Here is a 17,175-nt window from a genome sequence, read left to right as displayed (position 1 = left end):
CGGGTCTGCGGTCAGGGTGTAGAGTGTTGCAGAACAGACGTCCTGCTGGCATTTCCTGCCCTCTCTGCTGCCCAACACCGGCTCACCGTATTCACTTAATCGGAACTCCTAATTGTCCTTATGAATATTTTAGAGGCCGGCAAGGATTGGAGTTCAGGGTGGGGGGTATGGTTTCAAACGGCCTGGCAGCTAATGATCCACTCAATGGCCAGCGGAGGGAAGATGGAGGTAAATGGTTGAAACTGAAATGATAATTGTTGCTGTTTTTAAATATGTCGTTCCAACACGTCAGTTCGAGGTTAATGTCAGTAAGACGACGGCACGAAAAGGCATGGTAGTTACCTTACCTCTGCACAATGCACATATTCATGTTTAATATTCACGGCCTAGAAATGGTTTTCATACAAATACTTAGCCTAATTGTCAGAGGTAGGCATTTCAATGAATTTGGAGCATCCGTCATTCGTCAGTTCTCAACACTTAGGACACCCTTCCGTTATCGCCAATCTGTCAATATTTTAATTAAGTTGAACCACATTGTAATTGTCAGTCAGTCATTCGAAGTGCGTCTCCGTCAATGTTTCCGTCATTCGTCATTAAAATGGGCACTTCATCGTTGACAGATTGAGTAGTTTGATGGACGAAACCCACTTCTGTCAATTTTTCGAAGTTTCCTATTGTTTGGCAATCGTCAACAAAAAAGGCATCCATCAATGACGAATTGACGACGGACCTTCCGTCAATAGTGATGAAAAGTCCACATCTGTTAGTTACGACACTTCAAGGTTGCAAACAGCTTGCAGTGAACTAGCCTAGTAATGTGAGGTTACATGGCACGGTCAGTTCCCGTCATACTTACTGTTTTTGTTTAATATTCTTGACCTAGAAGTATTTACTGTAATCACAAATTAACTTATCATCACTTTTATGTGAAAAACACTCATGTCCATTTTTGTTATCTTTTTCATTTTTTATTTATTTACATTTTTATGTTTTTGGGTTGAAACTGAATGCAGGCATTCCAAAAACGTGAAAATCTAAAAAATGGGGAAAAAATGGACATAAGTGTTTTTCCACATAGCAGCGACGTTATGCAATAGCATAATTTAGTAGTCAACAACAGCGTGTTTCAATTTGCATACAAGTTTGGGTTATGCTGCTGCTGCTATAGGAACTCAACTTCCTTGTAAACCAGCCCTGTCTGTGCCACCTTTTTCTATTTTGACACAGTCTGTGATCTCATTCTCCTGATGACATTGGTTTGTCTTTCATTCATTTGCAGTTGAATTCCCTCCCGTCTCACACTGGAAATACGCGGGGCCGATGATTACTCTCGGCGGCTGCGGGGGCTAATAGCTTTGTCGCATCAGTCATCATTCACGACGGTCTCAGAACAGCCGTAGCCTCTCACAGTCCTCGGTCAAATCAGTTGCATTTTAATTGGCAATCCTGTCGATCAAATCCTGAATCATCACCTAGGCTTGTGGTTCTGCTTTGTGGTGTGTCCAAAGGTTAGGCCTTAATCATGTGTCATTTAATTTTTTTTTAGTCCTCTTTTCATACATCCAAATGAAATTTAAACTTTGGCGCTCAGAACTTGGCCCCTCCTTTAGCTCTTTCTATCCACTAACGACTGAGACAATAGAGCGAGCCAAAAGGAAGGATATGACTCCAGCCTCATATCCTGATATCAGTCCACTCAGTCATGCGTAAGTGCCACAAGATTGAACAAGATCCATCCATCCATCCATTTTCTTGGCCGCTTTTTCCTCACAAGGGTCGCGGGGGTGCTGGAGCCTATCCCAGCTGGCTTCGGGCAGTAGGCAGGGTACACCCTGAACTGGTTGCCAGCCAATCGCAGGGCACACAGAGACAAACAACCACACTCACATTCACACCTAGGGACAATTTGGAGTGTTCAATTAACCTGCCATGCATGTTTTTGGAATGTGGGAGGAAACCGGAGTACCCGGTGAAAACCCACGCAAGCACGGAGAGAACATGCAAACGATTGAACAAGATGTCTGGCAATTTTGTTGTTGTTGTGTAATGGGAATTTTTTTTTAAGGTTGGCCTTGATATGCTGTGGCCTGAAGACCAAAATAAAAAAAAATTAAAAAGCTGAATAGTTTTTTTTATTCCCCTCAAGTGAGGACAACAGCGCCGCAAGGGGAATTTAGAACACGGTTCTAGTGAAAGTCTCTTAAGGTGTTATATAAGCGCGGCAATGTTCCTTGGCAAGATAAAAGTCTCCTATCAGCTGCCTCCCGAGCTGCTGATTTCCGAGTGCCTTTGCATTCAAAGGAGCCCTTTGATAATCCCATTAGACGGAACCGCCTGGACACAATGGTGATGTCATGAGGATTAGCATGCTACCTTTGCGAGTCCTGGTGCCAGGGGCCAATTCATGGCACTGCTGGGTTAAAGGCTGTGTCTATAAGAACATGCTTGAAACACACTGAACTAAAAAGGCTATCACTAGATTGCAGACCTCCACCAAGGTGGAAAGATTGCAGTCGCATATCAACACAAAGGATGCTTGCTTGCTTTCAGTGGTACCTTGACTTACAAGCTTAATTTGTTCTGTGACGTAGCTTGTAACTTGATTTTCCATTCCAAAAGCCGAAACAACACAAAGCAGAATGATTTTGAATAATTATCAAATTGTGATTTATTTTTCTCCCCTCAGTATTGTAATTGTGATTTAATAATTGCAATTTTTTTTTTTATGTCCTCTTCCCATGTATTTTTTGAACAACCACAAGGAATAGATTAATCATAATGCAATGAACAACATCAGATTTATAACAGTAAAATAAGCTCATCTGGGGTTTTGCCATTTCAACTTTTCATGTTTAATGAAAATGATATGCAAACATGGGCACTTCTTTACCACTATATGTGCCTCTTCTTCCCATGCCTTAAATACACTTCTAGCATTGTATAGTACATGAAAAAGTTACTGTGATAAAGCTCTTTTTGTCATGAGGGAAGGGAGAGAACATCTCATTAAAAAGTTCTAAATGTACCTCACCCGAGGAGCAGGTGAATATGCTGTTATATACTGCTATAGTTGTACTGCTAGCTGTGGTCCCTGGAATCTTTCAAAAACTTGACATTCGGTAGGCACATGTATCACGAGGAGACCCACTAAAAAGTCTGAAGAAGCCATGCGGTAAAAATAGAAAACAAGGCTGCCATTTTGGTCTGAAGTGACCATTTTATGATCATTTCGGAATATGTACAATATGGATGCGTTACAATATGAGGTCCTGCGGCACAAGAAGGCAAACTCAGTTACCATATTTTTATTTTTTATTTTTTAATTGCTTCATATTTATGGCTCAAAAAGTATTTTTCATACAAATATTTATTGTGCAGTATATTTGGCAGCGTTAGCGTACAGTGCATTCTGACTTACAAATTTGCCTTACATAGCTGCTCTGGAATGGCTGCAGAATGGAATGTCATCACAAATGGAGCCCTCCCTGTAGTGAGCTTAGCAGGTGGTGCCACTAACTGCTGCCTTACAATGGCTGATGCCACCATGTGTTTTGGTAGGCGTCTTTTCAGACATAGCATCTGCAAAGCTGAAAGAGCAGAAGAAGGCATACTTTTATAAAAAGATTGGTTTTGATGGTGATAGGTAGCTTTTGCAAAAATATGTAAGATCCAGGTTGCTTTTGGGGTCAGATATCCTCCAGAGTCTGCAAGTTGTTACTTATATGGTCATGTATCGGCACAGCTGACTTAGATTGGGTGATAATGGAGGGCATGCCAGGTTCTGTCAGGTGTTAGGAGGTGCGACACCTGTTTGGCAATGTGCTGCTTTAGTGATCCATTTACTGGGAACTGTGGGTGCTCACTGCGTGACATGCTGAACATGCCAAGTCATTCGGAAAAGATTTACAAGCACGCTCAACCCCCCACCTCCAACCTTCCCTGAAGCCTTCAGTCACTCACACGCATGAGGATGCCTCAGCAGAGTTAACTGGAACTCTTTCATTGATGAACTAATGCACAGCAGCTGTCTTGGATATGCAGTACCTTGAATCAGCGCTTTATATAGCCTTTTAAAGATAATATGTATTACCGTGATTTATGTTGAATGTCTGAGCACAACTGCTTGTCCTTGTATCTTGTTCCTCTGCTGTCAAGCCCTCCCTACAAGGCTCAGGCCTGTGGGTGTGTGCAGAACGCTGTTGTGATATTCCCATAATGAGTAGGATGGAGTTTTAAATGTGCAGGTTCACATCAGACTTTTTGGCAGGCGGGGGAAGAAAGTGCATAGTGGAAGGCCAGAAAAACACACAGGCCTTTAAAGGAGGGCTGACTATAAAGCGCGTTTGCTCGGTAAACAGGAAATGAAGCAGCAAGGCGTTGTCTTAGAACCAGAGGAATGTCACCGCTCTCTACCACACTGGTCTTAGTGCTTGTGTGGTTCAGTGAGACCCGGTTATTACGTGGGCCAGTTGTCTCTTGTTCTTATTGTGGCCACTCTAGCCGGGAAGAAGTGGGTGGGATTGGAAGCATCCCAGTCCAACCTATCTATTCTATCTGCACTATCTCTTGAGTTCAGTAGACCTCAAATGGGCGTCTTATGGTTGGAACCGAAGCAAATACCAGAAGGACGCCGTACCACTAACGAAGCCTGGTGGCGGCGGCTTGATGCTTTGGCTTGTTTTTTTTGGTCGGGAATCTAGAATTGTGGCTTTAGTCCAAAGTGGAGGGACTTATGAGGGTTAGCGTTATAGCAGTCATTTTATGTTCAGAATCTTCAGAAATTGTGATTAACTTTAGGAGATCAATGTTAAGGTTAGGATTATAGGGTTAGGGAGTTTTGGGGTTTGGGTTATTATAGCAGTCACTTTTAGCCACAAACCATTCAGGTTAGGTTAGGTACATTTTAGTCCAAAACCGTTCAAAAGTTGGGGGTTACGATTATTTCTCAAGTACAACGTTTAAGCGGGGAAGAGGATCTCGCCCAGATTGTCCATGAAATTAAAGTTTGTTCGTTTTGGATCTGAGATCATGCAGCTTTTGAGCAGAGAGTAAATATTAGACGGTGAACCTCAACTTCACGTCGATTATAAGGGAGATAAATGCCAACGAATATGAAGTCATACTAATTTAGGCAACTGGCACATTAACAGAGCATGCATATAGATGGTGTTAATACTTGTGTTGTGGTGTGTAGTAGAAAGGGTATGTCGCTTGAGGAAAGATGAGACGGTTCCTGGTGCAAATGGCGAGCGAAATGTACAAAACGCCGCTGACAATTAAGTTTGCGTCGCTCACAGCACCTTTCTTAGTGTTATACTCTGTATAAAATGTTTTTTTTGCCATTGAAAGCCTTGTTTTTGTTGTCATAGTTTGAAAAAAATAGAAACGTCAAAATTAAATCTAGTTTTCTCCACTTTTTAATCAGAAACCGGTGTTTTTGGTGAAAACCAACTCACCTTCTCTGCTGATTACTAGAGAACACAAAGAGCTAGAAACAAACAATAAGATTGTACTTATTATGTTGGGGGTTTTGGACAATATACTCTGGGGTTATAGAACATCAGTCAAAATTCCCAAAATGATGGACAAAATGGAGAATTGCTTTGAAGTGAATGAGTCAATGAAAGTTAGCATCTATCGAAACAAAATGAAAGGAGGATTTTACAGATTGTAGGACGTGTTGTTTTTTTGATAAAGCTTCTATTTTTAAAAACCCTGAGTTCTTTTCCTTGTACTCAAATAAAATCCAGACCAGGGAGAAAGAGCTGCAAGAGTTCCTGAGAAATCTGCTTTCAATATTTTGCAGGAATTTCCTCTAACCGTGTCACGGCGTTTTCGGAAATGCTTGTAAAAAGTGAGGTTTTGGCCAGCATCGTGGAGGTTAGTCGCATAGTCTGCACAGATGAGGGCTGCTGTTACGTTTCCATCAAGTGATTTGACGCTCCTTTCTGGTGATCTTGCACCGAACTTGCACATTCTCACTCAAAACAACACTCGCTCCTATTCTGTCTGCATGTCACACACACACACACATACACTGGTTTCATCATTTTGCCAGGCGATAAAGCCGAGAAGCCGAGCGTTGAGATCTCATTAGTTTGTGTCGGGGTGGTCTCGCCGTGACCCCGATACGAGCAGGAGTCAGCGACCTTCCTGTACACAAGCACGAGGCCTACATCCTCGTCCCCCGCCCCCTCCACCGGCAGCCTGCCTGGCACGAGCGACTTGCCGCTCCAGGCCTGCAGCCGCCCGATAGAGAAGCCTTGAGAGGCGGCCATAAATCATGTTTTGATGCGCGTCCACTGCCGTATCACAAGCTGTCACAGGTTGTCAGCCTGCCTTGTTAGCGCCGCTATTCACAGCGGTAATGAGGAGCAGTGCCGCATGTTTTTAAAGTTTTTATTTTTATTTTGACTTGTCGTGAGAATGCTTTGCACAAATTAATGCCCACTAATCAAAAACAGAACATTCGGAAATTATTCACAGTACTTTTTCCACATTTTGGAATAAATTCCCCTCAGGAGTCTACACACAACTCTGCAACGATGTAAAAAAAAAAAAAAAGTTTTTTTTTTGCGTATCAATTTTAATTTAAAAAGCAAATATGTTAAGTAACAGATTAATACATCTGCAAAATTCTCAAACTTTTATGTTGCCGTAATGGGGCTTTGTATAGAATGTTGAGGCAAATAATGGAAATAATCCATTTTGTTATAAAGCTGGAACATCAAATGTGCAAAAATGTAAGCACTGTGACTGCTTTACATTTGCACTGCACTGTATATTACTCACAGGGATTAAGATCCCACCGTAGAGAGTTAAATAGTGGGAAAAGCACTCTGTTGTGCGATCCTCTTAAGCACAGAAGGGTTGCACTTCTGATAAGTCAAATATAACAAACATGCTAACCCCATAGTCAGAGAAAAGGAGGGAACGAGTGGGTCAAAGGGGGAGGAGATGCAGGAAGAAAAAATTTAGACAGCAGTATATGGTGTTTTAATAAAGGATAATTATATTAAAAAAGTGCATCCATTCATAAATTATGAACTGCCATAACACATATCAAGCTGAAAATTATTTGAACATTTCCTAGAGTTGAAGTTGAAATGACTTTTAGGAGTCCTTCATTCTTGATTTTTATATATATATAAAAAACATACACCAATCAAACATTGTTTCTTGTCATATGAGTATTTTTAGGTTCAATATTGTAAGGTATATCTTGTAAGCATTAAGGGACCAAAAAAAACAACAACTTATCTTATTCAATTTATATATTTTTAATTAATTGGCTTATCATATTTTTATTCTGCCAAATATTGGAATCAGCATTGGCCTAAAACCATCAAGTAGCCTTGGCTGCAGAGCGCAGTTAGAGGCATGGGGTGGACCTAAATATTTGACTCCGGCCACATGGATCTAAGCGCCTTTTTTTTTTTGCAAAACATTTTTGACAAAATCTTCTAACAAAATTGGCAGATTTAATTATGTGGCATCTTATGACTTCAATATTTTATAACACTTGCCGAGCTAACTAAATGAAAGTGGCCAAAACAGCCTTTTTGACGTCCATTCCGGGTGAACAAAGGGTCGTAGAGCCACGGAAGCGCGGCCAGCTTGTTCGGGCGACCCTGAAAATGGGATCGTCGAGGCTATTGGGTTAAAAAATTGTGGCCTAATGTCCTATGAGCGGGATGGGTGCATTACCACATGTACCAAGCAGAGGTTGCAGTTCCGAGATGGTTGAGGGTAGTTTGGATTTTGGTCAGTTTGTAATTTTCGATGTTTTAGAAAGTGTTAACAATAAGGGTGGCGTTAAGACGATACATCATTAAAGACACCAAGGAAACAAAACCAAGGCGCTTAGAGGTCGACAATCCGTGTGGGTAGAGTCAAGCATTCAGGTCCACCTCACTTTGAGCCACGTCTTCAACTGCACTCTGCAGCCAAGGCTTACTTTAAAATAAAAATATTGGCCGGGCCCCCACAGTATGTCTCCTGAACTGACCCTTAATCTGTTTGTGATGGGATGACATTTCCCTCCACAACGTCATGAAGCGATATTAGCTTAGCATGGTGTTAAAGCTGCCCATTAACACATTGTTCACTCTGTTGCTCTGCAAAGCGAGAGACATGACTTGTCTTGTGTTGTTTTTATTTCCCAATTGTGCATCTTCCTTTCAGAAATTAAGAAACAAAGGCCATAATGACTGTGCTAGCCCCGATCCAGAAGACTGTTTCGGGCACAGCCCCCTCACCGACGACCATTTCGGCAAACTAAGCGAAGAGAGCGATTTAATGTACAAGCGCTGCGGTGTAAGTACTTCCTCCTGTCCCCTGCTGTTTTGTGTTGATGGTTGTCTCTATGTCGATGTTCACTGCAGGCGCTAAACAAGAAAGAACACCGAGGTTGCGATAGCCCGGACCCCGATGGCTCGTATGTCCTCACTCCTCACACTGAAGAAAAGTATAAAAAAATTAATGAGGAGTTTGATAATATGATGAGAAATCATAAAATCGTAAGTACTGTTAATAAAAACAAGACAGTTTTTTTTTTTTGCTTGGCTTTGTGTGCCACAAAGGATTTTCTCTCTTTTTATTTATTTTTTAAACATTTTTAATTCATTTAACTTTTTTTTCTCTTTTTGTTAATCTGTTCAAGATCTCTTTCAGAATTTTGCTTTCTATTAAGCATAACGCCTCGACTTCTGGATTGTTCTATTGATTTGTGCTGCAAGTGATTTATAGAGCACCTTGATAAGATCACATATTCAAACATAAAAGTCAGTAATCAGCTACACAAGGGCCGTGCACATGACATAAACAGGGAAGTTTGTTTTCATAGTAAAAACCTCTTATGTTGCGGTTGATTTGACCACTTATTGTTATTTTTTTTTAAGTTGACGTATCTAGAAAAATATTTTAAAATACAAAACACCAAATTGTACTACACTTTTTTTTTTGTTGCTATTTCATAGTATTTTTTAGTATCATTTCCAACCCCCCATACTATGTTAAGTATGTACAATTTAAATTTATAATAAATACCTAATTAAAACTTTTTCTTTTTTTAAAAGCTTTTTTTTTTTAAACAACTGTCTCGTTTTAACTTGCTAGACTTTATCAATGGGGTAGATGCCACGGACGTCCGACTTCCGGGTTTCACACATCAGCTCTGTTTCCTTGTCGGTTCCAACACTGACATCCTCACCCCTGCCCCCCCAACGGCGCGCTCCCGCAGGGCTTCTCAGTTTTTTTGAAATGCTTCGAACAACTAAGACAGACACACTCGCACCCGGTGACGGGAATATGCAACCGAGGGGCACAAAGGCGGAATCGCAAGTACTGGGACGCGGCCCACTTGTCGCAACCCAGAACCAGAAAGAAAGCTGATGTGTGAAAAGTCGGAAGTCCCCCCTCTTCCGTGACATATACCCCATTAAGTTCCCAGGATCCCTCAAAATGCGTGTTTTCTGAAAATTATTTTACTAAATTAGATGAAAATAAAGTAAAATAAATTATATGGTGAAATTAGAATATTTATTATTACAGATTTTATACACTATATATTGACTTCATTTTTCTGATGGTTAAACATACAATGGGCCACATTGACCCATGAACATTTTGCTTGTATGGCAAAGAAACAATCATCACAAGAGGGTCAAACATCAGCTCCCAAAACATTTTATCAACATCATATTTAACGAATTTTTGTGATCTTATCACATGTGCCTATATCTCTTTGTTCCTGACCTGAAGAGCACCACTTTGCCATTAACAAAAGTCACAATAACGCACCGACTGACCCACTGGATGAAGGCTGTAATGATTTTTTAAAATTCTTTTATAATCACTGACACGTGCCATTGTCATTGCCGCTTTGCAGTCAACACATGCTTACTAAATGTGTCACCATTCTTGTACCTGTCACAATCCGTCTTTGCTATGTTGACAAATGCACACACAGATGCTTCAAAAGGCAAAACGTGCGCCTGTTGTGCTAACTGCTGCAATGCCAATGTGATCACCAGAATGCATGTTGTTGTTTTTCCTCCAAGATTTGACAGTTTTGTTTGTGCGACAGCAGCACTGAAATTGTATCTACTGTATTTACTCTTGTGTTTATAGCCCAAAGTGATTCATACGCTGGACAAATGTTGAGTTTAAGCGGATTTTAATGTCTTTTTGTTGAAAATGACACCAAAAAAATAGGTAAACACTGTAAGATGTTCAGCTTTAGGGTTTTGCAATAGTAATAATTTAATGTGTTTAACTTCTGGGGTTTTTATGGAAGGTTTACTTTTACCCCGCACAATTTTGGTGATTTTACAGTAGTCCGTTTTGTTTTGTTTTGTTTTTTAACCCCCACAATTATATATTTATGGTAGTCTTATTTTGGGGGGCTTTACAGAAATCTTATCTTAACCTGTGCAAATATTTTTGTGATGGTTTAATTTTGGTCTGAAAAGCTACGGATTTTAAAGGTAGTCTGTTTTTTTTCACTCCACTCTTTTTTTTTTTTATATATATATAATGGCAGAGGGTGTTTTTTAAAAAGTGTAATTTTTTATGTATTTATTTATTTTATTTTATTTTTTTAAATGATGTATTTCTTATTTGTATTTATATTTATTATGTTGTATATTTATGTATGTATTATTACTATTGTTATTTTATTATATTTTTATAAATTTTTGTTTTTTTCTTTTACTTATGTGTTGTTGGTCTTATTTTGACCTGTGCAACCTTGGGGTTTTTGCGGCGTTAGTCTTTAGTATGTTTTTCCCTAAGCTAACACGATCTCTTATAAAAGTGACAAAAAAGGTAATCGGCACTGAAAATTAACAAAAAAATGGGAACGATGAAAAAGTTCTGAAATAAAAATTCACGACTCATGTAGTGTCTAGCGGACGAATCATTCTGGGCTTAATTAACTAATAAATGTCTGACAAAATGTTATGTATCATCACATCCAATTATTGTTGAATACATTTTTTAACATACCTTGACTCCACAGAAATTGCAAATGATTGTTTCTGTTGCTCTATTTTTGCTGTCACATGTGTGCCAAGCTGTTTTTTGAATCAGTCCATTAATCAAAACAAACCTCTCAAGGGTTAGCTCTCATTTGCTAATACCTAGACAACCACTGATCATCAACAATAGACCTTGGATTGTTTTTATATGTAATTATCTGAAGTTGTGTGTTTTGGCTTCCCTCTCGCAGCCCACAGCGTTGCCTCAGCAGAACTTCTCCATGCATGTGGCCGTGCCCGTGTCCAACCCCAACGCCATGTACCAGCCGGGAGGCCTGACTCTGGGCAGCCAGAACTTGGCGGCAGCCGCAGCTTCCCTCGGCGACAACGGGTTGCTGTCCCCTCCGCAGGCTTCCTTGCATAGGAATGTGGGATCCAGCGGGGGCCCTCAGAGGCCCACCAGTGCAGGTTAGTTGGTGGACGCCGCCCCTCCCTCAAAGACATGCCTGATGAGGCACTACAGGCCAAAGAGTTTAGTTCAATTATGCAAGCTTTACCATCAAGGGCATTGTGTAACAATGAGGTGTCTTCTGGTACTGGGATGATGACTATGGGCTGTGATTTCGTGAGTCCAGATGGCTTTGGCTACACTGCATATAATACGAGTACATGCAGCAAGGCGCGAAATGCCACGTTCCGACGTGACTTCATAGCTCAAGTGTCTGATGCCTTGTCCTTCCAGTTTGCTTGTTTTTCCACCGTAGCCACTCTCAAGTCTTTTTAGTTAAATGCTGTTTTAAGAGAAAAACTCACATGGGACTCGACGTACCGCACTTTTGATTTTGGTTGAACTCTTCTAAGTCCTTGAAAAAGTCCTCTCGTACATTCATAAAACTTTTAAGAGCAGCCCTGATAAATGCTTTATTTTCATGTATAGTAAAACATTCCTTAGCTAAAATCCCAAAACAGTTTAATATAATTTTGAACTCATCAAATAACATTACCTTTAAAACTAAAAAGGCTTGAAAAGTATTTTAAAAAAGGAAGTCAGTATGTTTAGTCCGCTAAACTTTTATATCTTTGGAGTATATTAACATAATAGACATTTTATTTGTATTAAAGCAACACAATAGACTTTCAGTTTACTTTGCCCATATGGCGGCGCCATCACCAAAGTCGGTAACGTTATGCCTGAAGGAAGACCACGTTTCTCATGAGGACAAGCGCATTGCGTCATTTTTTAGCTCACGATATTCAAATTGACTTATGTCTTTGTATCGAATGGGTAAAGTGACATATGCCATAAAGCAGTCAGCACATTTGTAGTTTTTTTCTGTGACAGTGTTCCTACCATCCTCCTCAAAGTTGTTTAGTGCCAGTAAAAATGATACAGACCCCCTCAGGCCATGCCAAAGGTACCATTCAACTAGTTTTAAGTTGATGTTTCATCAGACGAGTTATAAAAATATTTTAACTGTTATAAATCCTACTAGGTCTCCTTGAAACGTTCCTCAACACCGCTTGATGTTTTCCAAAAATGTCCCCTCCATGGCAGACACTTATAGGAGAGAACTTGCCTTTTACAGACTCTGAAGATAAATCTACACGACATGATGTTCATGTCTTGTGTGGAACCCTCGACACATGCGGTGCTCTTTATTTTTCCCCGTGCAGATGGTTAATCATATCACTCGATAGCGCAGAGCTATCAGTGCCAAGCGGCGTGGACTCGGGCCCAGCGGGTAAGTCCTTCCCGAAGAGATTTATGTGCTCTCTGTAGCTCTGCCCACTGGACCTCCTGCTTAGCACTTGAGCTGGATGCTTGTGTTATCCATCTGTGATTGGTTCAAGACAAATCAGCCACAGATTGGGGGCCTTTTTGCTTGGCTTTATAGTCACTGCTTGCTCATGGCCTCCTATGTGATGTACTTGTTAAATACACACGTGGGAGTTTAGAAATGGTTATTAAATTGAGCATTTCTTTTCAAAACACCACCACTCCAAGCCTGATTCTCCCCGTGGTGTTTACTTCCATGTGTTGACAGGTGCATCTACCCTCACAAGCCTTATAAGGCTGGCCTGGGTCCGTAAGATGCCCAGACCAGCATAACCCGGGAGGTATTCAGGCCATGATATCCCTCTAAGTCCTCAGTACACAATGACCGGACAGCCTGTCATGGCTGCAATGTGCTGTGTGAGGGGCGGTGGCAGGTGGGCTTTTAACTCTTTCCCTGCCACTCGGCTCGCCTGTCTCCAAAAGGGTCCCGCAGCTGGTTTGTAAAGATATAGTGAGGAAAAAAATTTAAGGTGAAAATGTATTTTGTTCAAGGATGCTGGTCAAGCTCCAAATAAATTAAGAAGCGATGAGCCACTGTTGAACCCAATAATGTGTGTACTATTGGTCCCATCAAGACAGAGATGAACGTTAGCGTGACAGCAACTATTGCACGACTTCTGGTGTTTTTTATGGCAGTTTAATCTTTAGCCTGTTTTTAGAACTTGTATAACTCTGGATTTTTTTCAATATAATAATAGCCATCTCATTTTTAACCTGCACAACTTTTTAGTGTTTATACATAGCCTTATTATAACCTGCCCAGCTTTTGGGGGGTTTTATGGTAGTTCCCCCCCCCCCCCCCCCAACCTGTGGAATTGGAGGGTTTATTTATTTATGTATTTATTTCTTAATTTATCATTCTCATTTTGGAGATATTTACGGTTATATAGTTTTACCTGCACAACGTAATTATTGTTATTATTATTTTTATTATTATTATCTTTTTTTATATTATTATCATTATTATCAATATTTTAATGGCACTGTAAGTGTATGGTTTTTGTTTTTTTCTTTCTCTCAATCGTCTTATTTTGACCTATGCAACGTTTAGGACTTTTTAACCTGGTCTTTTTTTTTTTTTAATGGGAGTCTTGTTTCTCTACAGTGTGCAAGGCAGGCAAGTTGTGATGAGTGTGTTCAGTTTATTTGTTTACTTGTGGAATTAGTCCAAATGTATCACCGCAGCAATGATTTTGTCACACCAATTACTACTTTCCTATTAGCTAGTGCTTTGGCACCCTCTTGTGGCATCATGGCGAGAGCACAGAACTATGCAAATAGATGAGTTTTTCCAATGGAAATTGTTGCAGTGCTGAATGGTTGTCCCGCCCCACCATCAGTGTGCTTTCACTGGACTCATGTCCACTTTCAAGCAGCTTCCCCGTTTGGAGAAGTGGTGGCTCATTTAATCACTGGGATGTGCTTTTCTTCTTACACGGAATCATCTCACAAGCCGCCATGATGTCGGGGAACAAATATATTTCCCTCCCTTTTGTTCTCTAAATAGCCATCTGTTGTATCTCCTGTCTAATTTTATATCAATACCCCAGTGTGCCATTCAACAACAGAGCACAACAATGTACACAATTACACCCTAATTGCACCCCCGTCGTTTCCAAATGCAAGTTGCGGTGAATCAGCAGATGACTGATGCAGAGTATGTTTTGGAGTCTTGGTGGTGATGAAGAAAAAGTTTAGGAAAGTGAATGGTGAAAAATATAAACAAACGCAACAGTTTTCAGCCTAGAGTGAGAGCTTGATTTACACTGTAGATCCAAGTGCCCAATTCCAATGCCATATCCAGATCCAACTTTTTTTTCTCAACTGTTGTACATTACAAGACAGATTCATGATATAACCGTACAAGAATCAGCACCCAGTAGTGACAGCATAAGTTAAACAATATATAAATTTAAAAAAATGAAATGTTTCAATCGGCCTTTGCTGACCCCATTGATTTAATGTGTTTAATTGTCTATGTTTAGGCTGTTTTGCATTGCTCATCAATTGTCGTATCTGGATGACGTCAAGCCAGCATTTACAAAGTACTTTTTTCTGTGTGTCTATGCTGCACTCACATTGTCACTTATCTAATACGTGTTGGATATTTAGTCACATTTAGACCTTGTTATGATTTGAACAGATTCCATGTGTATTTATTTCTATCCACATATCCTAAATTGTGCCGCTTGAGAACAAAACATCGAAATTATGTCACTTGAACCATGCTGTGTAAATCGGCCCATATTTATGCTCGTAACAATTCTCGTAAAAGTTGTGGCTTTTTCTTCCTCGTAAAAATGTAACATTTTTGTAGTATTATAACTTAATTTGTTGGATGTGGAGGACACAACTTGTCTTTTTTTTTTCTTTTTTTTTTCAGACAAATCAACACAAATCAACAGTCAGCTTCGATTTTGATTGGAAACAGAATATTTAACTATTTACATTTTTTAATCATTATTCTCACTAATGTTGTTGCAAATGCTGTATAAGGTCATCATGGAATGCTGATTTATGTCTAAATTCAAAAAGAAAATTTGTCGAGTGTGTGCCGTGCTACTTTATTCCCGCTCATATTGGAACAAATACTAGGAATGCAGAGATGCTAACAACATTGCAGTGACTACTGTATCCCGTTTTTCATCCACAGCATATGCACATAATAACTTAATGGGATTGCACATAGCATTTATTTGCACATCATATAAGGAGTTTAAATCCCAAAATAGAAATGATAATAAAGAAATATTGAAATATTACGATACAGTACTAGCAAAAGTTGGTCACAATTTAATGCGGAACAATTTAGGTTCTTTTAAATGAAAATAAAGAAGTTGAGAGTTGCCCAGAAGAGAGGAGCGCAGCCGTGCCAAATGCAAATCACTGCCATCTGTCTTCATGACGAAGGTGCGTACAAGTGTTTGCCGGTTTCAAGTCCAACGCCAGCGCGTCCATGGCAGCGTGAAAAACAATTGTTTGTTTAATGGTGGCTTCAGGTTATTCAAGTTGAAACAATTAACAGCCAACTTGTCTGACTCAAGATGTGGCATGATGGAATAAAACTTCTTCAAAAATTGCATGTCACGTAAATACTGTACATCACATACCACATTCAGTCCCTCCCATTTATGATTCATTTCCTATAGCACTCATGCGTAAGTAGCACCGCTCATTGATTTGTGCCTTTAACTACTTGTTTTCATCACTTGTCACAACTTGCCTTTTTCTATGGTCCATCCACTCGGCAGTTAAAAAAGACTGCAGTCAATTCTTACGTGATCAAAGTCCCAGCTGACAGCTGCTTGTGTACATACTGTTGATTCAGCTGTGAGATACCATTGTGGCCTTCATAACTGTTTATTTGAGCGGGAATTGTTACCCGGTCCTTATTGTGCGGCTTATTGTTCCATTTTGTTCCTAACGCAAAAAGAGCCTCTCGGTTGCGGACACACACACTTGGACACACCGTACACACAATAGAAGTCAAAAGTCAGCGACTTGGTGAATGAAGTGTTACTGATCTGTTGATGCGGCGCCAGATACCATTCATTCTTTCTTACCCCGTTTTATGTAATAGCGTAGCTTCAGTCACGGCACTGAGTGAGTCCCATCTACTGTATTTGTCACACTACTGGCCTGGTACCTTAAAATCCCCATCATCCAATTGTGTTGACATCAGCGAATGAGTTACGGTTGGATTCCAAACTTCCGCTTCTCAGTACGGAAACGTTTTTTTTTTTTTAGTTTAAAATGGCTTACATTACCTGGAATCCCGGTCGCAATGTGGCCATATGTAGAATCTTGGTCATTTATTGTGCCTACTGGTTTTCTAGTAAATCGTGAGAAGCAACAACTTATTTTTGTTCTATTTTGTCTTCTTCGTTTCTTGCATTTCCGTAGTTGGAAAAGGAAGTTTTGAACTCAACCGGAACTTCTTTGTTACAGTCAACATGATTAGGAAACATGAGTTTTGGGTGCAAGTGTGAGCTCTCATATTTTTGGTCTTTGTTTTTGTAAAATAGATTTCCTTTTGCTACTTATTTTCCAGTGTGACTTATTCTTCATCATGATGCAATTTTTGACAGTCCATATTATACAACAGAGCGACTTTACAGTCCTGTGTATTTATTTATTTATTTATTTATTAACTCTGATTAACCCCCCCCCCCCCCAAAAAATGGGGAATCTATAAACATGGGCATTATAAATGTACATTTGGCAAGGTTAGTTACAATATATTATGACATTGGTAATTGTATTCATTCAGTAAATGTGTTGAAACTCACATGAAAAACTAAATGTGTGAGCATCAAAGTGAGAGTCCAGCATGTGCTAGTTCATTGTCATTTTCTT

General features: G+C 39.9%; 1 protein-coding gene across 7 annotated transcripts in view; it reads left to right on the top strand.

The window, feature by feature from the left end:
• The window catches only part of mef2aa (myocyte enhancer factor 2aa), a 72,285-nt gene that overhangs the window by 44,581 nt on the left and 10,529 nt on the right, over nt 1-17,175 (top strand). For 3 of the 7 annotated variants that reach the window (XM_077567732.1, XM_077567733.1, XM_077567731.1), the window contains exons 4-6: nt 8,188-8,319; nt 8,388-8,522; nt 11,234-11,450. In XM_077567732.1, coding sequence (XP_077423858.1) covers nt 8,188-8,319; nt 8,388-8,522; nt 11,234-11,450 — 484 coding nt within the window. The remainder of the gene's footprint in view (nt 1-8,187; nt 8,320-8,387; nt 8,523-11,233; nt 11,451-17,175) is intronic. The other 4 variants (XM_077567738.1, XM_077567735.1, XM_077567737.1 and 1 more) reach the window with 2 other exon arrangements.

The sequence above is a fragment of the Vanacampus margaritifer genome, chromosome 6, assembly GCF_051991255.1.
Source record: "Vanacampus margaritifer isolate UIUO_Vmar chromosome 6, RoL_Vmar_1.0, whole genome shotgun sequence".
Taxonomy (NCBI): Eukaryota; Metazoa; Chordata; class Actinopteri; order Syngnathiformes; family Syngnathidae; genus Vanacampus; species Vanacampus margaritifer.
This window is presented reverse-complemented; position numbering and strand designations above follow the sequence as displayed.